This window comes from Manis javanica, chromosome 6 (assembly GCF_040802235.1).
Source record: "Manis javanica isolate MJ-LG chromosome 6, MJ_LKY, whole genome shotgun sequence".
Classification (NCBI taxonomy): domain Eukaryota; kingdom Metazoa; phylum Chordata; class Mammalia; order Pholidota; family Manidae; genus Manis; species Manis javanica.
In genome coordinates, this window is record NC_133161.1 from 65,849,394 (window position 1) to 65,875,959 (window position 26,566).

A 26,566-nucleotide genomic window follows, 5' to 3' on the forward strand; every position below is an offset into this window, starting at 1 on the left:
CCCCACCTTATCTCCGTCAGAAAGCTCCCCAGAAAAACTGCCAGCCTTGGTCAGATAGCCCCATTATTGTGCTTAAAGTGTAGGGGACCTGGTCAGAGAGAAAACAACTCTGGCCCCTCTAGCTACAGCCCCTGTCCCAGGCTATATGAAGCAGAGTCAGAAAAACACACAGGTCTGCCAGAACTTGATTGTGAAAAGATGGGAAATTCTACTGTAAGGTTTAGGCATGAGAGAAACTCAATTCTGGTCTCCCAGAGGTTAAAGCCAAGATATATAAGAAGGCCAGAGGGGCAAAACCCCTGTGTCCTTCCTGTGAGAGGCCAGAATCTATAGAGCTCAAGAGGCAGAGAACCATCACCCATGCTTCTGATGAGTGGCAGGGAGTGAGCCCTGGCCTAAGCTGAAAATTCAGGATCACCTAAAGAGCCATCTTCCACTTCTCCAAACATACAGAGCATTTGCCAATGCTGAGGGACCCCAGGCTGACTGGGCCAAGCAAAGGAGAGTAAGACATAGGAAACCAGAACCTGGAAAGAGAAACACTGGAGAAGCATGCCAGAGAACAACCATGCAGTGGTTCGTGCAAATCCTTTCAGAGAAGGAGCTGGACTTGGTGGGAGGAAGTCCACAGCGGAAGTGAATGTGTGCCAAATGGGGACACTGGCTTCTGGCTCCTCCTCACCACCCTTCAGGAGAGAATTTCTGAGAGGAACTAGCCAAACAGAAAATTTCTTCCTGGGGGGAAAGGCACAATGACATGCAGGAAATGTTACTTTTCCAAATTCCCCTTGGGAACAGCATAGTATTTGGTGGAAAGAAATACTTTTTTAAAGCCATTCAAATCTTAATAATTAGCAGATATTAATTTTATAACAGAAAGTAAACTAGTTTTAACAAACACTTAGGAGACAATTATTTAACATACTTAGATTTACAACTATACTTCAGGAAATACTTAATTTCAGATGCTAATTTAAGAAGCAAGCTTTGGTGCTATTTATAAAACAGAACTTGAATTTGTCAAGGAGTCTTCAAGATTTTTGGTTTTTCACATTTAAAAAGGTTGACTAGCTTATCGGGCAGAAAAAACAGGATGATTTTGCAAATGGAATTTGAAGGATACATCCAAACCAATACATAAGATGCATCTGACCTGACGACAATATTCTTAAGTGACTGATGACCTTTATTTTTAGACTTCATATATATAAAGTAATTCTAGAATCACATAATTTTCAAGTAATCTTTCAAAGGAAATACAATTCTTCTAATATAATTTTGTTGCTTAAAGAGACTCACCTAAAAGGACAAATCCATCTGCTTCTGTCTCTGGCGTTGAGGGCTTCTTAGATTCCGGAGGCTTTCTGAAGAAGTGAAACATTGCCTTTGCTGCTTCTGCAATAGAAACACCATATAATGCCAAATTCAGAGGCAACCGTAGAACGTTTCCCTCTTTGTAGAAAGCCAAATGCAAAGGTATCACAATAATTACTTTTAGTAATTCTATTCCCAGACTTAAGAACAGGAGCCTCACATGTCAGAAGACAAAGTCAGAAGTTAAGGGGTATGGACTTCCAGTTTAAAACCATGTGTGCCTTAACTCATGCAACCTTTCTCAATTTCTGAACAAACAGGAAATAACCCAAGAGATTATTCCACATGAAACTAAAATCAACAGGTAACAACAGAATCTAGAATGATCTTGCTAACCATAAATCAGACACTGGACTGAAGAAAGGGGAAAAAAAGGCCTGTCCAGGTTTCTTCTTATGCCGTAACTAGCTTAAGCCTCATAAAACTGAGGCCACCTGTATAAAGAAAGAAGGCATCTCAAACATCCTCTACACTTGCTTACCTGATTCAGACACTCAAGACACTGATTTACCCACTGTAATAATGTGGTCAACTTTAAATGCCCATCAGTGCAGGATTCTTGTGTTGGTGGTCTTACTGTGTGCTGCCCCGAACACACACACACACACACACACACACACACACACACACCCCACACACCCCACACACCCCTCTCTCCTCTTCCTCCACCCATGTTTGAACATTCAGGCAGGGAAACAATTCCTGGAAAACAGCTGGGAAGCAAGGTGAAGGGACCTTGGAAGGACACATTACACTGAGGACTGTCCCTATCAGCAAAACAACGTAAGAGCAAAGAATGGACTAATCCTGGTGGCAGCAAGGGCTCCATTTTTTAGTTTTCATACATTCCACGCACACTGGAAAACCAAGCAGGAACTTCAAGTAAGGATTTTATCTAAGCAAAAGCTTTCTAGAAACGTAATTGTACTGGGATTTGTGTTGGTCAACCTGCTCTGAGCTGCAGATTCAAGTAAATGGTAAAAGAGCCTATTGGTTGACAGAAAACATATCTGGCAGATTTCACTTTTTAAAGAAATAAAAAATGGAGAAGAAAAAAAACAAGCCATGTAAAGGAAAAGGCACAGGCTCTGAAATCCTCAAAGAAGGAGCTCACTGTATATTGTGATGGATCCAAAAGAAAAGTCTGGAAATAGTTTGGCACCCTCAATAGAATACATGGCCTGTATGAAAACGGTGAAAAACAAGATTAGTTGAAAAAGAAAATGGAAAAGATGAAGAGACAAGAGTGAGATGAAAAGAAAAATAACTGATTAAGATAAAGAGAAACTTATGCAACAAAGAAATGATACCAGAAAAGAACTGGTTGGTTTATAAGCAGGAATGTATGAAAATAGAGTTGAAATTCAAAGACTTAAAAGACTGGAAGGAACTACTAAATTCTCAATCCCAAACAAATATAAAATAAAATGGAGAAAACCTCTGAAAGAACAACAGTTGACTAGAACTCAATCGTGAGTAAGGAACAAATCAGTAGTATAGTCATCAAACCTGATTAATTGGCACTTAGTAAATTCTTTCTCTTTGGATAAAATGGTTTAGGAAAAAGAAAGGAAGTGGGTAGGTCCCCAACTGAAGCCTGGTAGAGGAAAAAATAGCCCTAAATAGAGAGAGGGCACTTGTAGGGATGAAAAAGTTGAGAAAAGTAGCAAATTTGCAGGTTATATCTAGCAGAAATGGTAGGTCTAGCTATTAACACATCAAGCTGAGCAGAATGAAATAGATAAGAAACCAGCAAAATTTTGGAGAACTGTATTGCCAAAAAGACCACCAGTCTGGATTAAAAGAAAACTATGACAATTGGATTATAAAACAACCCTACAGACATGAAGCTGCCAGAGAATACTGCTCCACCCCCACAGAGGGTCTATTCTCCAGTGCTCACTTCAGGGGTAGATAAGGAAGTTACTGGAAAAGGAAAAAACTCTAAGAGGTTGGAGGCAATTGGCATGGAGACCAATGGATGGAGGGCTCTCCCAGGCAGCAGAATCAGGGCATAATTAATGAGCATTCTCCAACCCAAAATGGGGGTCCCCCCAAATGCCTGCTCAGTGGAATTTCAGAATTGCTACCACTATGTTTATCTTCCATTCCTCCCCTTTCTGAATGGCAGTAATGTTTCCCAGTTCCATTACGGGACAAAAGGGACAGGCTACTGGTCTTTTTATTGCATGAAGTCTCCAGACGGAGAAGTGCCACCTCTGGACCTGACAGAGAGATGAACTTTGTGCGTGATGCTGTGACTGAATGGAGAGATATGCGTTACTGCCCTTGGGGAAGGGTGAGTTATTTTGCCATGGTAGGAAGAGAGAGCTGAGTATATGGTGACTGCAAATGAGAACCACAGAATCACTAGGGCTGCTCACTGACTCTCTGCCCGTATGATACACCATGACTGTAGTTTTCTATCCTCCTTGCAGGTAGGTATGGCCATGTGGCTTAGTTCACTGTATCACATGGCATTAGAATGCTGTAACAAGGAGCTTTGGGGACACAGAAAAAGAGAGGCCCTTTAAAAAGTGGTTCCTGTTCTAATACATAAAGAAAGCTTTTTAATAGAACTTCTTGAATTCCCAGTACTTTTTCTTGTCTGGCAACCAAATGGAAATGGAACAAATGTGGAAATCACAAAGGTGGCTCTGATAAGTCATTCTCGAAAGTTTAGTTATGTTGTTATGTTGTTCTGAAAGCCAGAACAAACCCAGCTATAGTGCAAGAATCTCTTTTTAATACAAGTATTTTGTACAGAATTTATAACTTAAGTAATTAACAGATGCATTTAAGTTTTTCATGACTTAAAACATCGAACTTAAATAATATACAGGCTGCAGCAACTGATCATATGACTTATTGGCAATGCATAATATTACAATCCATTATTTTAGATCATAAAACTCCAAAGTATTTAGAAAAGGAGGGATAATTTAGGTTTCAAGAGTCAAGAAACTTCCAGGAATGGAAGAAATGGGCCAGGAATAAGGGAAAGGGAACAGAAACGGTGCAAGAAAACTCGGAGCAGCAGCAAAAGCTAGTTTACTACAAATCCATTGGAAACAGCTCTAAAATTGTTACATAACTACCAGTCACCCTCACACCTATCATTCTGCCAACCTAACCACCACCTTAATTAACTCCTTCCTCTATAATAGTCCACCTCAAGATGTCTCTATAGGAATATGTTTCCAATTTTACAATACAAGAAAGACTTCCCTTGTATGATCAATACCGCTGCTGACATTAATGATTCATTCCACTAGGTGCCTACCTAATGGTAAGTTTCACCATCTATCTTTATAATAAATCACTCCATGCATGAAAAGACTATGTCCCAAGACACTAAAATCTATAACAAAATTGTCTTTATCCCATTGATACTTTTTCATATCACTGAAAAAAAACAGTGGTATAAAAATTTATCCTGGCAAATACTTCTAAGATATCCCCTCTATGAGCAACTTGCCATGGGAAAGCTTCATATTTAGGTCACCACTCCAGCATCCACATTTAGTTACCCTGCCTAAGATGAGAAAGTGGGAAGGAGTGGGGATTTACTATAACCCCACTAACATCTGCTGAGCTCCTACAATGTGTCAGACACCATACAAAATGCTCTGTATACTCTATCTCTACAATCAGGTACATACAATAATTGACAATGGGCAAGTGAAAGAATTGAAGTAAAGTAGGTTAAGTGTTGCTCAGAGTTTATGTGAATCCTTAGTAGCAGAGCTAGAATTTTAAAGCAAGTCCCTCTGGCACCTAAACTGAGTGATTTTAATCAACAAAGCACCAGAGACAAGGAGCCCCTAACACTTAATTACATTTGTATTGGACTTTAATATAATATTCCCCAATATTAGTCAAATACATCTAATTAATTCTCTGTCTTTATCAATCCCTATTTCCCAAGCCTTGCTCAGCTCTATGCTGTAAAGAAATTTACTAATTGCACAACATCTATGTTCAAGACCTTCACTTACTTTGTATTTTTATCTTACAAACATTTACTAAGTGCTTTGGCTGGACAGTGCCCAAGCACTACAAATGCAGCACTCAACTTATATTTGAGGGAACAAACTAGAACCTAAACCTAGCGAATTTCTGAGGCAGTCCTCAGCAAAATGGTATTTTAAGAGCTCAGTTCCCAAAGTGAAGGAGACCTGTAATTGGCCTGCTGTCCCAAGCAAGCCCAGTATCCCGTAACCCTTCACGCTTCTGAGGCACATGGTCTTGACAGCTGTGCCTCCTCTGCTTGGAATTCCCAAACATGTTCCAGTCTCACTGCCTTCTTTACAATTTTCAGTATTTTTTGAGTTGTCTATAATGAGCAAATTTTATATCTATAAACAGGGAAAAATACCAAAATTTCTTCTTAAAAAATCCATTATTAGTTAGCAGCAACACTCTTCCTTGGCTGAGCTGGGACCCAACCCAGAATGCCTCCCAATTCTAAATCATGGGACTTTTGGAGCTGCCACAATATAAAAAGGTGGATGAAGAATTTACCTGCCCAAACCACAGGCTGGGAGAAAATACTTGCAAATTGCATATTTGATGAAGGACTATAAAATATAAAGAACTCTTAAAACTCAATAAGAACACAACTCAATAAAAACAAGTCAAAATATGAAACACACATTTCACCAAAGAAGGTATGTAGATGGCAAACAATCGAATGGGAAGATGTTCAACAATATCTGTCAATAGGCAAATGTAAATTAAAATCTCAGTGAGATACCACTACATACCAATTAAAATATTTAAAATTTAAAAGGCTTGCCATGCCACGTGTTAGCAAAAATGTGGAGCACCTGAAATTCTTGACCACTGTAATAGGTGTGTAATACAGTTCAACCACTATGGATAACAGTTTGGCAGTTTCTTAAAAATGTAAACATATACCTATGATATGGCCCAGAACTTCTCCTTCTAGGTATTTAACTAAGAAAAATGAAAGCATATGTCCACACTTGTACACAAATGCCATACAACATTTTGTGATAGCTCAAAACTGGAAATAACCCAAATGTCCAACTACAGATAAATTGACAACAAACTTGGCATATCCATGATATTATTCAGCAATAAAAAGGAATAAAGTCCTAAGATATGCTAGAGCATGCATGAATCTCAAAAAAATTAAGCAGAGTGAAAGAAGCCAGACAAAAAAGAGTTTATACCGGATGATTCCATTTATATGGAAACTCTAGAAAATGCAAACTAATGTACAGTGACATAAAGCAGATCAGTGGTTGCCTAGGGAATGGGGAGGTACAGGGAGGGAGAGATTATAAAGGAGCACGAGGAGACTTTTGGGGCGAGGATATGTTCATTATCTTGATTGCGTGATGGTTTCAGGAGTATAAGCATATGTTAAAATTCTTCAAACTGTACACTTTAAATATGTGCAATTTATTGTATGTTGGTAACACTTCAACAAAGCTATTTTTAAGATTCATCATTAGTATAATATTCTAGATGTCATATAAATGTTGTAGTTCCCAATTATTCAGAAAACTATCTCAAATTTCTTAAACCACTTTGTGTGTCTTCCAGTCTTTGTATGAAAAAAAAAAATGCTTTTTTTCTCTCTTAATTCATGCCAAACTGAAAAATTAAAGGAGAGTGTCTCTAATAGTATACACAGACTGCATATAAAAGGGTTAGCATGATTACTCTGAAAGGGAGGAGTGTAGGGCAATTAATATATTTATTTTTCCTTATCATCCTAAGCCTTACCTTTAAAGTAGTATTATCCATGAGAAAAGGATTAAGGCAAACTGGTTTTCTCAATTTGATTCTCTTTCAATTTCAGCAGACTACTAGATAATGTAAATATTATCAAATAGACTGAAATTTCTACGTGTGATTAACAGCAGCCTACTTAACTATAATCAGAATAACTATAAGATTAAAATAAGTAATTATCCACTCAGTGAAAGTAGAACATTCCTATAAAACCTGTTGAAGTAAAAATGCCATCAAGACGCCATTACCATTAATTTATATGGAAAAAATGTTGAGTGTTCCTAGACACAAGAAATAACTTCTCTTAGGCTTTTCTGATACCTTAGGACCCAGCTTGCACAAAATGGATCATGATAAAGCACAGACGCTCACAGGCACAGCTCAAAGCTTTGATGGCTTGATACTGAGATGCTGAGTGTGGTCCCCGGAGAAGGACCTTGGTGGTGCTACTCTAACCACTGTGGTGCGCACTTGTATCTGTAACTGCTCCCTGCAAAACAAACAGTGGTATTCTGCCTTTTCACCACTTTTCATGTAAGTGAAAATCCTCTTCCAATTTCTTTCCATTAGCAAAACAGGTACAAATGTAGGTCCTTCATAAAAGCAAAGTGGCCTAACAAGATTTTTGAAAATCAGGGTATAACTGCATAAAGCAAAGTGGCCTAACAAGATTTTTGAAAATCAGGGGATAACTGCATATACACACATTCATATTTTTCTTCATATTTGCACCAAAATCCAATAAATACATAAATTCCATACTGATGAAAATTTTAAATCCTGAACAATGTCTAATCTTCCTCTTCTTCTGTACATTGGGCTATGAACTGCATGGTCATGTAAAAATAATACAAACTGAGATAACAAGTTTACTAATTTTGTATGAGAGAGAGATACCGAAAGACAATAATGGTCCATACTTTGGACTGTTTTAATCTAGAGATTAAAGGCTGTATCACTAAAACCAGCATTAACAGTATAAAATATTCCAGAAAGATCAATGAAAATTAGAAGAGCCTCGTTAGACTTTGCAAAAGGGAAGCCTTAAGTTTAACTTCATCTGATGGGTAGAGTGCAGACAAACATGAAAAAGAGAAGGCAGGCCTTTCTGGTAAGAGGGATCACTACAAAGAGCACAGTGTGTTTAGAAGACAGCAAAGGGATTAACTTCCCTAAATGGCATGAAGATAAGCAACAGAAATTAAGATTGCAAAAGAAGAGACTAATACTGAAAGGGTGGAAAAGTCAAGAGTATGTTAGAATATGCAGAGTGGTATGCCAGGGTTTGTTTAATGTTAATATGTAATCTAGAAACTTGAGGAAAGTAGTGTTTCAAAAGATTAATACACTGGAGAGGTTGACAGCGTGGATTCAAGAACCTTGAAAATTTGTGAAAAGGGAATGGATCAAGATTAGAGAAATCCAAATGAAAAAGAAGAGATGTAAAGAAATACAGACAAGGAGGACCTACTGACTCTCAACTCTACAAAATACAGTTGGAAAGGAATACAAGATGACTGAAGTTTCAAGCCTGAGGGAATGAAGAAAATAGTACTGTGAATAAAAAAAGAAAAGTAGCAAAGGGAAGTTCATTTTAAGAAAAGAAAAAATATAATAAATTCCATTTCAGACAAACTAGATGTAGGCAAAGTGACTGGTCCAAATGGAAATACGTAAAATGCAGTTGGAAAAATAGGGTGTAGTGCTCCAGTGAAAGGAGTAAGTTGGATTTGGGGAGTTATTTGCACCTAAGTGGCAGCTGAAGTCATGAACATCAGCGGATTTCAAATGGAAAATATAAAAGTTCAGGGATTGAGATCATCCAATTTGAAATTTCAAATTATACTATGAATACACACCCCCTTAGTTGTCATCAAAATGGTAAGTATACTCCCATTTCTTCAAAATTTTCAAAAACATACTTGGCTATCATACCAGAACTAACATGTTATATTGTTTCCCATTTCAAAACTACAAAAACAACTGACCTCTTCAGTGTAATCCAGGGGTGGTAAATCCAAACGCCCGCAGCCTGGTGTGACACAGGACTGCAGGGGAAGACAGGCCCTAGTCCACCCCCAGAGGGAGGGAGGGAGAGCCCTTCCCCCAAAAAGGCTTGTGAGGTCTGGATTCAGGAACTAGTAAGAGCCGCGGAAGGTTTGGAGCTGGGATAGCCTGGAACCGAATCTGCGTTTGCTTTTCCAGCTCAGGTAAAACAACAAATCAAATCAACAAAAAACAAAAACAGGGCCAGGCTTACGCTCGGCGGGGAGGGCATCTCTCCCCTCTCCCATGCAGCAGACCCCCTGCAGGGCCTCTGGGAACCTCGGGGAATATAGCTTGAAGGCCTAGTTGTCTCTGTCTCTGTGGTAAATCCCCTCCCTTCAATCTCTGAGCCCGCGCTCACCCCCATTTAATCTGGTGGGTTTTGGACTCAGAATTGCTGATCTTGCTGTCACCCTGTCGATTGGAGAAGATAACTTTTTAGCTGAAGTAACTTATTTTTCCTCAAATTATTTAGACTATATCATTTTAGCTAATATAATAATTAACTTATACTTTAATAGCCTGTTTTAATATCTTTTCTTGTATATTCTTTAAGGATGTCTTTTTACTATATTTGTTTTATACTATTTTAACCTTTCTAGTAGTTTTTCTAATTATTTGTTTTTTCAAAATGAAACTGGCAGGCTCTCAAAATTACAAAAATCATTGCTATTTTGTCTGTGAAGGAGGGGATAAGCTTGTATATTTTTAGGAAAAAAAATGGAAAAATATGCACCAAATCTAATACTTGTTACCAGGATGCATGCCTAGTTTATATTCATCTGATGGTTCTTTTGTAGTATTTGCTCTTTGCTAAGCCAAATATTTTATATTATTTCACAACAGAAGATTTTTGAAAATTAAAAATAAAAAAAATTAAAGTAAAAATTAAAACAGTAAAATGAAATAAATAAAACAAAACAAAGTAAAATAGAAGGCACCTTTGGCTGCTCTACCCTCTGTTCTATAAATGAATGTGGGCCCAGGGACACCATGTATGATTTTTAAAGACAAACTGGAAATGTAACTATCATGTAAAAATCCATTTTTTAGATGACAGCAACAAATTCAAAAATTGTTTTAATTCTTTGCTGATTGAATACATTTTCTACAAACTGGATGTACCTTCAGGAGGCAAAATCATAGACTGAGGATAGGAATGTGTTTAACAGCCTAAATCGAATCAGTATAAGGAAAAATGGTAGAAGACACTGGAATCTAGTGGATATCCTGGCTAGCTAATCCATCAGCGTTATCTCCACCTTTGTTTATCTTTGACTTGGTTATAACTCTGTAGGAGATAACGTGTAGAAAATTTATAGTCATGCAAATAATTCCTGTCCATAGAAAAGTACCTGGTAGGATGCATTAATTTCTGCCCTGGGGATAGTGACCAATGTTGAATCCATTTATAAACTCAACATTCCCTTATTTGACTATAAATGTGTGGTAATACTTTGAGTTCTCTTTTGAACCAGTTATAATGTCTTACTAGTTCCCTCCTTAATTACTGAATTCTGTAAACTCTTTGACAGATTTTTTATTTGTATGAGATATATAATTTTATGCTCTCTTAAAATGTATTAACTTCAGACTACCAATTAGGATTACCCAGAGGCTCCCCAGCCCCCACCCCTCATTTTTCCATCTCATCTAGGTTTTTTAATTTTTGAAGGTTTGTGATATTGGTGTAATGGGTAAAGGTACAGATATCTGGGAGGATAAGCAAAAGGGGTGCAGGAAAGAAATTTAAACTGATACTGCAGATGGGCTTCACAGAACAGTGTGAATGCCAATTAATTCCACCTCTCTGATTTATGCTCAGAACTCCCCACCCACCTACAAATAACACCCAGGAAGCAAAATAAACAAAGAAATGGATCTTGGATCTATAGATATTTTTCAAACTGCAGATCCCAACACTTTAGCAGAAGTAAACTCAATATAGTAGGTCATGACCAGTTTTTTAATAGAATGAAATGGGGGATAGAGGGGGGAAGGGAGAAGAAAAGGAAAGAAAAGGAAGCAAAGGATTATCAGAGACCATCATATACAGTCAGGTCTTACGAACTTTGCTTTTGGGTGGATGTGCTAGGTCATGACATGTATATTTTAGGTTGGTTGCAGGCAAAAAAGTTTCAAAGCCAATAATCATACTTAGATGCTCAAGTAACCCCTAAAATAATTTTGAAAAATTATGAAACCTCCTTCACTTTTTAAGTTGACATCTAAAAGTTTCAACTGGGAATTATCAGGAATGTAATTTCTAGCATATTATAAATATTTGTATGTTGAAATAAAACTTATTTCATTCTGTTAAATTTATCCTGTGGAATCTAAACATCATAACATTTTAGTACTACCACCAAACATTTAAAATACATGAACAAGTTCTTTTCTAATAGTAGGAAATCATACATTGTCTTTTTCTCTCCTTGAACTCATATTTCCATTCCATTTTCACTAGGCTGGAATAGCTCAGAGATGCCCTCAGAACACATGGGTGCAGCTTTTACAACATACCCAGGTGAATATAAAGTGGTGATAGCTCTTATTTTTAAGAGAGCCTGTCCTCTAATGTAACATTTTTAACCCTTCACTTGTCACCTAACTGGAAAATGACATCATGTGCATAGGCAACAGCCATTAAAAGTTGAAGTTACCTGATTTAATAAAATTCACCTCCCTAATATGACCATATAGTTACTTTAAGCAAATTGAGAAATTAGACACTATCTTGAGCCAAAACACAACATTTAAAATACCTAGAAAGTGAGAAGAACTGGAGCTACCTGTTGATGATTATGAAACACCAGGCTGGGGAAGATTCTGGAAGAGTGCAAAGGAGCTCTGGGGAATTTCACAGTGTAGATTTCAAAAGGGGCTAAGGTGGAATTATTTTTTCTTGGTTTCATGGCTTTTTCTTGATCATTATAGTTTAGCTCCTAAGGCTTTTCAGAAATGGATACACAGGACTCAAACACGAAATCCTTTAAACACAATATATCCAGGAAATTCTAGGTTAATAGTACTAGTTCTAGTTCATCACCACACTTGATGACTTACAGTTGGCTTTAATTGTCTTGGACAGCAGCACAGAGGGTGCACTTTATAATCTCAACTGCCAGCTATGTCTCATTAGCATATTTTACCATCAGGAACCATTTGGAATCATTAGCTATCACTTTGATAATAAAATCCTGATATCATGGGAGTATTACATAATCTGGAATTACTATTTTCTGGAATTTTCTCTAGCAGAATTGCTTTTCAAACACATTATAAAATCACTTCTCTGATCTTTCCTCCCTCAATGAATAGAGTCTAAGTTAAAAACAGACCTCATACACTTTTACTGTCCTCCATTACTTTGTAAATAATATGACTCCCAAAGTCTCTATCAGAAACAACAGGAAAGTTTTGTATAATTTTGTTGTAATTGTTGGATGTGGGTATTTTTGCTTGTTTTCCTTTTAATTAACTACCATATTATTTTCAGAATCAAGAATGTAGCCAGGCAGTGTTAGGTACTGACTGCTTTTTCCCTCTACTATCCTTATTCATCAAATGAAAATGGAACAGCATAATAAAGTTTCTCCTTATCTTACTAATTAAGGGAGGTGGGGAAGAAATCTCCCATTACATTAGACCAGGGTTTCTCAATCTCTTCACTCTTAGCATTTTGGGCCAGATAATTCTTTTTTGTAACCTACTCCCTTCTGCAGGGTGTGATCATCTAATAGGTAATGCAGTACAGTCATAAGATGTTTTAACTTCAAGAGGTTTTATTTAAAAAACACCTTCCCCTTTTTAATGCAATACATGTGAAAAACAGATATTTTTCCTAAAGAATAATATATAGTATAAGGAGATACAGAAATTTATAAGATAAAATTGCTGCCTTCTGAGAGCTTATAACAAACTGCACTGATAATTTGTATCATTTGGGTCATTCATTGACACAGAATAATCTAGAGGCTTTAGTCTTATTCTGACTCTTCTAAATTAATTACACAATGATATATCGTTATGCTTGAGAAAAGTTACAAATACAATTCTACATAACTGTCATGCACATAAAAAAATTTGGTCTTGGCTTAAATATTACTGATAGCTACCAGTACAAACTCTAAAATGGGAAAAAAAAAATCCTGAAAAAGACTACAGACAACTCTAACAAAAAGCACCTTTTCACATGAAACAAGTATCTTAAGTAAGCAAATATATTTAAATAATGTCCTATAGGAAAATGAAGTCACCTCATGCAAGATTACACTTTTCACAACTCTTTTTAGCACAGGGAAATCCAGAATGAATCAAAGATAAAAAATAAAACATTATTTACTGTGTGTCTTTTAATTGCCTTATTTTGCTCACTTACATACATTTAGCACAACAGGAACCATCACATTCAACTTCCAAAAAGATTTACTCCTAAAACTGCCCACTACAAATCTGCATCATTGGAGACTTGCTATACAACTTAACTTCATCATCAGAAGTCTTTACTTCCTCCTCCCCAAAAAACAAACTTCTAAAAGTCAGTCATTTGTTCATTTTTTAATTCATTCAACCAACATGTTTTGAAGGCCAAATACTGACCAGGTACAGTTCTAGGCTCTACAGAAACGAAATCAGATCAGGCACTTTCTCCAAACTCAGGAATAGACCCATCTACCTGCCGTCTTGGTCTGTTTCTCTACCACCTCTCACAATGCGATGGGCACAAAGCATGGTGCTGAGTCCTGTGTAAAACTGAGGGCACAGGGCAGGGTGGGGTTGGTAAGTACAGGAAACCCTACTTAAAATGGAGTCGGGAAGCCCTGCAGGGGGAGCTCTCACCCATGCACCCCCTCCTTGCCACCCACTTAACTGAAAAGGAAGATATTCTTCCTGCCAAGGGAGGACACTTTCAAGTAGGAATTTTATCTCCTGTTTTTAAGAAAAAACAGGAAGATCTCTCCCTGCCCCAGCAGCACACACTAACCACCACTTGTAGCCAGTGAGAAACTGCCACAACCTCAGACTCTTGTCCTTCTCCAGTGAATTTTTATTCAAAACCACTCTCCTCAAATTTCCTCCTAAAACTTTACAGAGGCTGATTTTGCCTTTGTCTCTTCAGACTTGCTTCTGTTTGTCATAATTTGCTTATGCTGAATTGCAGTTCCTCTGCTATTTCAAAATAAATTCATTTTACTAATAAAATTACTTTTACTTTTTAAAGTTGGCACCAGCACTAGCCATGCAAGTGGCTAGCAAGCTGCTAACACTCTAGTCAGAAAGTACTGCTATCTGTCTGAAGATGTGCTTCAGACTCCGGGGTAAACAGGAAAGCTGGCAGTTCCACTCCTTCCAATTTTTCATCAAAATGCACATAAAGAAACACAAGACAAAAACGGGCAAAAGCTCTGTCAACTATATGCCAAAGTCTGGTCAAATCTCCCTGACTGCTTGACCAAAGGAGGCTGACCAGGAGTTCATTGCTGTACTCTCTGCCACATGCTACATCTACATTTTCTGAAATCCTATCCAAGGAATAACTGAATAAGTGAATAAACAAGCAAACTAAAACAGGAGAGTGAACCACAAAGACAGGGAAAGCATTTCATCCATTCCCATCGCCTGAACTGAATTCCACAGGAGATGTGTCTACCAGAAACGCTGGCTGCCAGATATCCCACTGACTGCATGGCAACTTTCTAAAGTCTGATGAGATCAGGCGCATTCAGGGCGGTATGGCCGTAGACAACTTTCCAAAGTCTGACAGAACTAGATTCCCTGCCCTGCCCTCTCTTGCCCCCACAAGATCTTCACCTCCATTCAGAGAGGACAGCTTTTGGCCTGGGCAAGCATAGGGGAAGAGTAAGGCAGGCAATGGTTTGTAACTGCCTAGGAAGAGTTTGCCAAACGGTCCCAGATGAAAAGCTCCATGGACAGAGCATAGGAATGAGGTCTACATTCATGTGCAAAGAACTACAAACTGCCCCTCATTCTCTAACTAATTCAGAGAACTTGACAAACAGAGCCGAGGAAGACTCAGTATCAGCGAGGCAAACCCACACACACGAAGTGCCTGTCCGCCCCTGGAAATGGCACTAAGGAATATGTGTACTCATTTGTCTTACAGGACTAGGCACAGGAACAAGAAGCTACCTGCAAACACAAAGTTCACAGAGGTAGAGGAAGGTAATCTCACCAGTCAATCCCTCCTCCGATAAGAAGTCACCAGAAAGAGGTCAACATGAGGAAGGGGAAATAAGAACCCAAGAAGAAGAATCACTCTCTGATGATAATATTCCATAACAAATGGTTTAAAAGTATAGAAAACATCTTGGTTATCCTCAAATGGTTGTAAAAAGACACAATTTCTTACATCAGGCTGCTGAGCAGAGCTGGGCAAAAACATATCATCACCCAGATAGATGGCTTCAGGATCTCCACTCTCAGACAAGCCCATGTGCTTCCTTCCTTGTGGGGAAGCACCCTGGTGTTTTCTACCTGCTTCACCATCTCACTATTTCATCATCACTAAGATGTCCAACAGATACTTAAGGACAATTTGGTCATGCTAATAACAATCATGAATTATAGTTTATTATCTAATGTAATAAGGCACCATGCTCAATGTTTTACATACACAATCTCACTTAATGCTTACACCAACCTATGGTGCTTTATTATCTCCTATGCTAACACAGAAATTGCAGTTCTGAAAGGATGAATAATTTATCCAAAAGTCAAGTTTGTGCAAGTATAAGGTTTTAACCCAGGTCTGTCTGTTCCAAAGTCTATGTTCTTCATTCTGTGCTACTTTGCCTCAATGTCCAAGCCTGAGTCATCTTGTCAGCACATGAGTTACTACCCTATTCTCCATCTCAGAAAAAAGCATCCTGGTCCAAACAGCTGCTAGAGACAGAACTGTAAGTGTTCCCTTGATTTCGTCTTTTCCCTTTCACTCCCTGTCCACTAAGTCCTGCAACCTCATGATACCTCATAAAACGTGGGGCTCCTATTCCTACTGTCTGTGCTTGAGTATCTTCCTAACACAGTGGGCTCCCAGCAGTTGTTTGTACCAGTCCTCTCCAAGCCCCCTTCCGTACCACAGCTTTCTGGAAGATACACAGTCAAGTGACCACAGAGTTGGCAAAGTAGATTCTCCCAGGAGCTGCCATAATGCCTGGGATAACCATATAGGTCTATGGAACAATGAAGCAACAAATACTTGGCTGAAGAGAAAACAATGTCAAAAAGAGACTGAAAAGAGCATGAATTCTGAAAGCATTCCCATCATGGTTCCACTCCCTGTGAGGTCAATAAATCTTAGGCTACTCAAGCCACCTCAAAATAGTTCCAAACAGTTTTCTTTTGATTTAAAAGTTTCAACTAGAAGGTAGAAACAACCCAAATATACAACAATGGGAAAATGGATAAACAAAATGTGATTTATACATATAATGGGGTATCATCTGGCATTAAAAAGGAATTAAATTCTGATATATGCTACAACATGGAGGAACCTTGAAGACATTATGCTAAGTGAAATAAGCCAGACAAAAGGACAATATTTGTCTGAAGAGAAAACAATGTTAAAAAGAGACAGAAGAGAGCATGAATTCTAAAAGCTTTCCCATTCATGGTTCCACTCCCTGTGAGGTCAATAAACCTTAGGCTACTCAAGCCACCTCAAAATAGTTCCAAACAGTTTTCTTTTGATTTAAAAGTTTCAACTAGAAGGTAGAAACAACCAGAATGTACAGCATACACATACAAATACAATGTTTGTATGATTCTACTTATATGAGGTAGCTACAGACTATTTAATGGGTACATAATTTCAGTATGGAAGATGACAAAGTTCTAGAGATGGACAGTTGTGATAGGTACACGATAATATGAATGTATCTAATGCCACTGAGCTCTACATTTAAAAATGGTTAAAATAGCAAATTCTATGTTATATATATTTTACCATAATCAATCAAAAAAAGTTTAAGCTGATTTAAGTGGTCCTGTTACTTATACCAAAAGCACCCTGATGAGGAAACTTCAAGCCATTTTTCATTCTGAACCCAGAATGCTCAACCTGAAATATCAAACTGCTCATTCCACTCCCTACCTAACCCTTTCCTCCAGCACTATGATAAGCTAAACTCCTTGGCATGGCATATGAGGAGGCATTCCAAGTTCTGGCCTCTACTCAGCTTTACCCTTAATCCCTGCATCTCCCCATCCTCCTACTGCACCTTCACCAAGACCTTGTTTTCCTCAATGACTAAGAGCATCCCCACATTGGCTGTCTAAAAAAGCATTCATGCTAATGCCTTACAAATGTCTTTTTTTAAATGTATAGCTAAACTGATATAAGAATAAAGACATTCTTTAAACCAGAAAGGACAAAAATCTATAAACCCACAGGGGTACATTCAAGTATTAGGGCTAACAGCTTCTCTGTGGCCACTGCTGACTTCTAATAGTCAAAAGCCTGGATTTTAAAGGTCCATATTCCACAAGGAACAAGGACGAAGTCAGGGGCTCACATATCTTGGGAAGAAGGAAAGAAATCTTCCTGTGGAGAAATATATCCTCAAACTAAATCTCAAAGAAATCAACAAAAAAGTTCCAAAAAACATGAATTTACAATAAAAAATTACTATACAAATGGAGAAACAAGCCACAGCAAGGAAGTTAGCAGAATCAAAAAACACTACAGAATTAGACCCATAAAGAATGGGTATCAAAACTAGACTATAAGCAGACTTTCTTTACATTCTGTAATATATGTAGAAATAAAGGGAGACCTGAAACTACTTCAAAGAATATTAATAGCAGCTACTAAGATCTGTAAAAAGAACCAAAGAGAACTTCTAGTAAGAAACAGTACTAATATTAGAGAATATGAGTCACAACTGTACTAAGAATTAGTAAACTGGAAGATACGAAAAACTTATCCAGAATTCAGCACAAAGAATCAAAGCCACTGAATTACAAAACATAGGTCAAGAGCATGTGAAAAGGTCCTTACTTCTAACTGGAGTTCCAGAAGGTGTCAGAGAATTTAAGAGAGGCAATAATTAAAGGGATATTGCTTAGAAATGTCCCAGTACTGATAAAGAAAAGAATTATCAGATTCACAAAGCACAACATACTCACAAGCAAACTAAGTAAGAGAGATTCCATGTTGAGATACATTATACAGTAAAATTGCAAAACACCAAAGACAAACTGAGGATCAAGCAGATAAAGAGACTTGAAACCTTCCAGCAGAATCACAATTTAAAAGTAAACATAAGAGTAAAATAGTATCTAAGTCATTTTGAGAGAAATTAACTGTCCATTTAGAATTCAATGTGGAATTCAAGAACAAGGATAAAATAAACATATCCTTGAAAAACCACAAATTGATGGGGTTTACTACCAAAGATTTTCAGTAAAAGAACTTCCAAAGAAGGTACCTCCAAAAGAGGGGAAATAACACCAAAAGAAAGTTGAGATGTGAAAATAAATACCAAGTAAAGAAAGTGAAAATATCCACCTGGCCCTGGTTGGCTAGCTCACTACACACGTGTGGGCATTATGTTGCTATTGACTCTATATAAAGAGCTCTGCCCAGTGCTCTGGGTGACATAGTGACATGGGTGCAAGGCTGCAGGAGAGCAGAGCAGAGGCTGGAGTGGTGGCGGTGCCAAGGACAGAGAGGCCCAGAGGACAGCTGTGTAGGCAAGAGAGGCCCAGAGGCAGAGACCAGCTTGCTGTATGCAGACTAGCTCTGAGTGAACGAGATTTTAGTGATTGACCTGCCACTGTGGAAATAAGTTGGGTATAACCCTTTCACCCCAAGAATGTTCTACTGTCATTCCTTTGGTCACACTGAATCCATATTCATTCCTGAAGAACACAGCAAGCTAGAAAGACTTGATCCCCAGACATCAAAAGTTATCACAAGGCCACAGTATTGAAGACAGTGGATACTGATGTAAGGACAGAAAACCAGACCAATGAAACAGAATTGAGAGCCCAGGAACAGATGCACACATATGCATTAACTAGGTGACACTCAAGGTCAGTGGCAATGAGTAATAGAATCAATAAATGATGCTTGGACAACTGAAATGAAAACAAAACAAAGAAATTTGATGCCTATCTGACATACATCAATTCTAAATGACTGACTATTTTTAAACATGCAAGACAAAGGTATTAAATTTTTCTTAAAAAAATCTAGGATTTCTTTAAGAGCTTTTAGATTCTTAAATGAGATTTTTCTAACTGATTTTTCAACTTTATTAAACTTAAGGAAAAACATTTTAACTATATTAGAAGTAGGAGCTCTTTCGAATGAAAGAAAAAAATATGCCAAAAACTGAAAATCCAGCATTACTATCCATACTAATACAAAAAGCTCTCCAAAATCAGTAAAAAAACAAAAACAAAAAACCCAAAATGTAAACAAATGACCAATAAGTATTTGGAAAGTTGTTCAACCATAGTAGCAACCAGGGAAAGCAAATTAAGACCATGAGAAACCATTTCACATCCATTAGATTAGGGGAAAAACTTTTAATAAGAGTTGCCAAAAATGTGGATTAATTGGAACTCTTACACGCCTGGTAAGAGGATATGTCAGTATCACCACTAGGAGGAAATACATGGTTTTACTAGTAAAGCCTAAATAACACACCCAATGTTCCAGCAATTCTGATAAACCTTTGCACAACCGCACCAACAAACAGGTACAAGAACACTCAGAACAGCCCTGTATGCAATTAATAGGGAAGAACTGCCAACAATCAAAATGTCAGTCAATAATATAGCGAAATAGCAGAGTGAAAAGAATGAACCCCACCTACATGTGTCAACATGGACTAATCTCAAAAACAAGCAAAAGAAACACATAAGAATATACATGGTTATAATTCCATATACTTAAAGGTCAAAACCAGCAAAATTAAACATACCATTTAGGAATGCCTATACATGTGATAAACTAGAAAAGCTTAGATAGAGTACTTAAGAAAAATTTCAAGAGAATGTTTATTTTCTGTCTGATAAGGAGGACTTAATTGACCGAGTGCAAACTACTAACTGTAAAGTTCCATTTCTAAAACTTAATCAGAGGCCCACTGTGGGCGTGTTTAATTTCTCTGGAAACCATATATATCAGCTATATACACTCTTTGATGTGCATTATATATTACATAATTTTTAATGACACAAAAATATTTAAAACACGAAATTATATTCTGGCTCATTTCCCTGCTTAAAAAAATGCCATTGGTACCTATAAGTAGTCTTTAAACTGTAAAACAAAACAGTATTAGCAACTAGTATTTAAGCACTGCTCTTACATTAACATTGCTATTACAGATATTCTTGTGTACCCTACCTTACATAATGCACACCAACTTGTATTTACAAGCAACAGTAAATGTTAAGGCTTTGTGCAGAAATATGAAATACTTTATTGACTTGCACCAATACACATTTTTATACACCAACATGCACCTGTTAACCAAATCCTTTATAAGTTTTAGTAACAGCAAAATTCAAAGACAAATATATCAAGTGCTAATAACACTGAGAGGCTAACATTTAATTATGGTTATTAATGTCTATCTTGTTACGTGAAGTCTCAAAATGGATCCTCTTTGCTTAAGGCAACTGCAGGACTAAACTGGAAACCTCAACTAAGTACCTGAATCTGAACGATGACAACTCGGTGGCTTTCATGCAAATTCATTGACTCAGTTTCCAAATATACACACACACCCCAATTAAAAGGAGTTCCCCCTCTCCAATTTCTTCAGTACCATTGGCAGGCATTTTTATAAGCACTCATCCTGGCAAGATAGGTAACCAATCTCGGTAGATAAAGCCCCGAAAATCAACAGTCATAGGAGTCAGCGACAGATTTGAGAATCTCCTCCTCACATCTCCTTGAAACAGATTAGCTTCTCCCCTCCAGTCCTGGGGTGTGGAGAGCAATGGAGAGGGGGATGTGCTGGGGAGTTCAGTCATCAGTGAATCACTGGACAAAAGTTAGTCTGTGGGACCTTGCAAAATAGTTATCTACTCCTTAATTTTCCGGATGGGTAAATTATGTTTCGGGAGGAACGCATCTGCTCAAGATCTAGCAACTATTTAAATTCATGTCCTTTTCTAACCCAGTGGTCCTTCTCCTACTCCATATTGTCAGGGACATAAAGGATCGTAGAGAGTCGGGTCAACCCCTCTGCCAACAGGTGGGGAAACTGCTGGTAAGTGACGCAGCTTGGGCCGGTAATCGCCAACCCTCTGCCAGGAGCAGCAGGAGCCTGACAAACGCAATGAAAATGAGTGGCAACTCTACTTCCCCTCTCTAAAACGGACGTAAGAAATCTAGATTCCGAGATTTAACTCGGCATGAAGCCCTCACTTCCCACGCAGAACCGGGAGGAGGGGAGACGGCAACAAGCACCGTGCACAGCAACAGGAATGCCGTGGCAAGACTGGCACCGATTCCCGCCTCTCTCTTCCGCATCCGTTGATGGAAAGAAGGGGAATCGGTCGGCTGCGGCGCCTCCCGCGAGAAGTGGTACCTGAGGCTCGCGCCGCAGTCCCCCGTCGTATCAGCACCAGAGCCCGACACCCTGCTTCCGGGGTCAAGACGCAGCGCCGAGGCAAAGATTACAGGCGCCTCAGGCCCCGCCTCACCTAAGCCAGACCTGCACTGCCACTCCACAGAGGCCGCGATAACTTCCGGGACGCTGTGCGTCACTAAGCAGCGAATTTCCACTTCCGGACGCGTGCTTCCCATCTCTAAGTCCGTCCGCGCGATTTCGGTCGATATTTCCTCGCATTTGATTGGTGGAGCGAGAGCGCTGGTCTCCGCCAATTGGTGGCGGGAAAATCTGCCCCATAGACGCCCGCGAGGCGCAAGTTCGGTCGCCCTTCTGTTGCCCGCCGGCTGAAGGGTTTACGCTGCAGTCATGGTGGATGTGATGGAGTTGCCCAGGTCGCGCATCAACGCCAGCATGCTAGCTCAATTCATCGACCGGCCTGTGTGCTTCGTGGGGAGGCTGGAAAAGGTGCGCGTGCTCGCCGCCCAGGGCATCCCAGCTGGTAGCCCATGGGGGGGCCCCGCAAACGCCACCGGGGTGGCGGCCTCAGGGTGGGTGTAGGAGTTCAGAAAGCCTTAGTGCATCACTGCGCTCCGCATTGCATTGTTGTGCACAGGACTTATTGCGCACTTTTTAGCCATTGCAGCCCCATTTTTGGCGCGGAATCACCATATTTTAGAATGCGCACCGTTCCAAATTCTAGGGCCCCTCCACTCGTTTTATGTTTAAGTAAATTATAGACTTGACTCCCACATGAATTTATTTTAGCTTAAGCCAGATTTGACTAGTTTTGTTTCCTTCTCAACGCAGTTCTCTTCTCAAACCACGTTTTCTCGTTTAATTCACTTTTCCATAAAACATTCCTTAGTTGTCCCTTGCAGATCCCGTAGCAGTCTGCTCTTCCCCAGTGTTAAAGTGCAGCCCCCTCATCCTGCTGAGGAGAAACAGGCCCAAAGCAAGGCGAGAAAAACTAAGGGAAAGAAAACTACTACAAAAGCTTTTTAGTAGTTCATTCAGCCACACATCCTCTTCGTGCAGGAGGTGTTATAACGCCTTCACAGGTGGAGAAACTGAGAAAGAGCAATATATGGTTAAAATCCTCAAGCCACAGGAAGTAGCAAAGCTGACATTCAACCCAGATCTGATTGAACTCTTTGCAGCTGTCTCACAGGAGGAGAACGCAAATCTGACACCAGTTCTCAGTGTACTTAATGCGTAATTTTTAAAACACCCTCGGGTGGTGTACTATTTAAATCATGGGGGCCACTAGATCTCACTTTTAGGTAGTACAGAAACCCCCTCCTTAATTTGTTTTTATAATAGAGATGCCAGATTTAGCAAATAAAAACACAGGACATATTTGTGCTAAAATGTATTGTTTACCTGAAGGATCCTGTAATTCAGATTTAACTGGGCATTGTTTGACCAGATATGGTAATACAAGATAATAATTTGAACCAAATAAACTGTTCAGAAACAATGGCTTTGTGTGCATTGACTAAGTTTGGGTCTATCTGCTCATCTCTTACCAAACTTACAATTTTTGTATTTTAATGAGATTTTTTTAAGTTTTGTTTAATGTGGGATTTTTTTTATTGTATGTTTATTTTTTAGATTCATCCCACTGGAAAAATGTTTATTCTTTCAGATGGAGAAGGAAAACATGGAACCATTGAGTTGTTGGAGCCCGTATGTTTTAAGTATTAATTCTATGTATATTATAATTGTTCATGTGGTTTATTCCTGGAGTGGATGTATAAAAGGCCAGCTTGTAAAACTTTTCTGGCTCTATAAAGTTAAATTTTTTTCCTCTTCTTACATTATCTTTACTTCTACTTTTCCAACCAATGATCTTTGGCCTCTGTAATCTTTTTAATACATCCTTAAATGCTGGGTGACAATTCTCATTCCCTATGAAAGACATAAAATCACATAAGAAAAATTTTCAATTTAAATTACTTTATTCTTCAAGTTTTACATATTTTTTAATTCTACTCTTATTTTTGTTCACATATTTTCAGTTGTCACTATATTTTATCATTATTGTATTTTCAAAAAATTTTTGTCTTTGAAGACAAAAATGTATGGTGTTTGGTTGAGGTATACAGAACATGCAAGACACAGATAATGAAAGATATCTTTCAGTGGGTCCTTTTAAACAAATTGCTCCTTGTAGAAATGCTGGACATTCTAAATGTCAGTGATTGTCTTCCAACTTAAAAGATGTTTGGATCTGAAGCTACTGCTAAAGGTAACAGGACTTCAGATATGTTGACAGTACTCAAACATTTTTTAACAAGTTAACAATTCAATTTTTGCTTTGGTAAATCTAAAATTTACTTTGTTAAATGAAAGATTAATAATACAAATGAAAGATTAAGTATACAAAATGAATTATCAACTGAAACTGTGATAACACTCAAGTTGACATTTTTTGTTTGTATTAGCTTGATGAAGAAATCTCTGGAATCGTGGAAGTAGTTGGAAGAGTAACAGCCAAGGCAACCATTATGTGTGCATCTTACATACAGTTTAAAGAAGATAACCATCCTTTTGGTAAATAAAGCATTCTGATATTTAGTAGTTTCATGTAATTAGGAAGAAAACAATTTTTAACTTAATATTCTTAAGTCTGAGTCCTGCTACATTTTCAATTTCTCTAGCATTTTTTTGATCCCAAAGGAAACTGGGGAGGACATTTTGGTTTCTAAGTAGCACTTGTATATGTAGGATACTCAGTGAAGATTAATTTATATTTATGGAAAGAAAAGAATTTTAAATAGGGCAATCAAAATAGTTTTTGTTTTGTTTTTAATATGTGGATTGAAGGCATCAAATAATGCTTAACACCCAAAACACAACCAGGTAATAATTGTGCCTGTGGGATGTCAAATGGATGGCATCCCATATCCCATATCTTTTATTTTTCGGAGCCACAGTTAATATGACAATCCATGTTGCAGTTTCAGAAGACAGGTTATAAAAATAAGTTGAATTCTAAAAGGGAGAGAAAGGAGAAATAGGTACAAATCTTTTAGATAATTATTGGTGTGGATTAAATATTTGCTAAAATGTTTTTCAGATCTTGGACTTTACAATGAAGCTGTGAAAATCACCCATGATCTCCCTCAGTTTTTTCCTTTGGGGACTGTGCAATATGATTGATATTTATGAATTTTCTGATTGCACATGAGCTACACTAAAGACTATTAAAGGAGGTCCCTGATATTGCAGATTTTCTTGCGAGTTTTAGTATTTAATTTGTTATCTTTTAATTTCATTTACCTGTTAGATATTCCCACTTGTCATTTTTGATGGGACAGATATATTGACACTTTTCACATATGTCCTTATAAAGAATCACTTCTCCAGTATATGGCCAAATCAGATGCAAGAACATAGCAGTTGTCTGAATTTAGTTTTCTGTTTTATTAATAAAAGTTTAAATGGTACAAACCATTGATCGTTGATTGTTATTCTTTCAGTCACATATTAAAGCATAAACTTGTAATTTCATAGCTGTTAAGGTCAGGACTTAGACTTACTAAATGAAACTCTGGGCCAACTGTGTTAAGAATTTACTTTCTCATGGACACCACCATGTTAATTACTTCCTTGGCACTCTAGAATCTATTTAAAAAGCAGAATTCTACATCTTCTGAAATTTGTGAGGACTTGTATTAGGGTTCTCCAGAGAGTCAGAACCAACAGGATATATGTAGATATACATGAGATTTGCTAAAGGAATTGGCTTAATTGGTTATGGAGGCTGAGAAGTCCCAGATCTGCCATCTGCAAGCTCAAGAACCAGGAAAGCTGGTGGGGTGATACAGATAGTCTGAGGGCCTGAGAATCAGGGAGCTGGTGTTAAAACTCACAGTCCAAGGTCAAAGACCTGAGAACTGAGAGGCTACTGCTTTAAGTCCCAGAGTTCAAAAGCCCAAGAACTAGGAGCTCCGATGTCTTGGGGCAGGAGATGGGACATTCTAGATCAAGAAGGGAGAGCAACTGTGCCCTTCTGCCTTATTCTATTTGAGCTTTCATCAGATCGGCAAGGGCCAGCTTTACTCAGTCTGCTGATTCAGATGCTTATCTCAGAGACACCTCAGACACACCCAGAAATAATATTTTACCATCTTTCTGGGCATCCCTTAGCCCAGTCAAGTTGACAAATAAAATTAACTATCATAGTACCTCTTTCTGGGGATTTTAAGACTGAGCATTTACTAGTGCCTGATCATTAAAACAGTTGATAGTATCATTTGTTTTTTTTTTTCTTCCTTTCAACTGTCATTGTCCTTAGTATGAAATTCCTTTTTACTTTTCCTTTGCACCTTTGTAACAATGGTTGTGGGCAAGTAAGGATGTGGTAAGGGTAGGACAAAGAGTCAAGCAGAATCTTATTTGATAGCATTTTCAGTTTCAACTTTGATATCAAAATATGAATGACTTAAGAACACTGCCATAGCCACTTAGGGTAATGCATTTTATTATAGGATGTAAAGACAGTTAAAGGTGAAATAAGAGGTTGAGGAGGGACACAGCCAGTCTCAATTACACAGTGTTGTCTTGAATGCCAGAGGAGTCAGTCCTCAATCATGTTAACATCTGAAAACTCACTGATAACCCTGCCTGAAACTTTTCCTTGAACTACTATGTTCAGTAAATTGTAATAAATGAATAGGGTAGTTGTTTTCCATTAAGTGAATCCTTTTAATTATCATAACTCCAAAGTTCAAAAACCAGAGAAGTGTGGAAAGGGGAAAGCTTAACTGGAAAGATTA

General features: G+C 38.1%; 2 protein-coding genes across 7 annotated transcripts in view; one reads left to right on the plus strand and one right to left on the minus strand.

Annotated features, from left to right (window-relative positions):
• Nucleotides 1-21,917, minus strand: part of UMAD1 (UBAP1-MVB12-associated (UMA) domain containing 1) — a 257,771-nt gene extending 235,854 nt beyond the window's left edge. Inside the window, exons 1-2 of one of the 6 annotated variants that reach the window (XM_073238786.1) lie at nt 20,994-21,606; nt 1,300-1,395 (exon numbers count right to left, since the gene is read on the minus strand). In XM_073238786.1, the coding sequence (XP_073094887.1) occupies nt 1,300-1,395; nt 20,994-21,006 (109 nt within the window). In that variant the 5' untranslated portion in view covers nt 21,007-21,606. The other 5 variants (XM_073238787.1, XM_037019863.2, XM_073238790.1 and 2 more) reach the window with 5 other exon arrangements.
• Nucleotides 21,918-21,977: 60 nt separating this feature from the next.
• Nucleotides 21,978-25,239, plus strand: RPA3 (replication protein A3). The gene is made up of 4 exons (XM_017674565.3): nt 21,978-22,250; nt 23,397-23,471; nt 24,230-24,338; nt 24,865-25,239. Exons 1-4 carry the CDS (start codon nt 22,152-22,154, stop codon nt 24,945-24,947), a joined length of 366 nt encoding a protein of 121 aa, XP_017530054.1. The 5' UTR covers nt 21,978-22,151; the 3' UTR covers nt 24,948-25,239.
• Nucleotides 25,240-26,566: the final 1,327 nt, after the last annotated feature.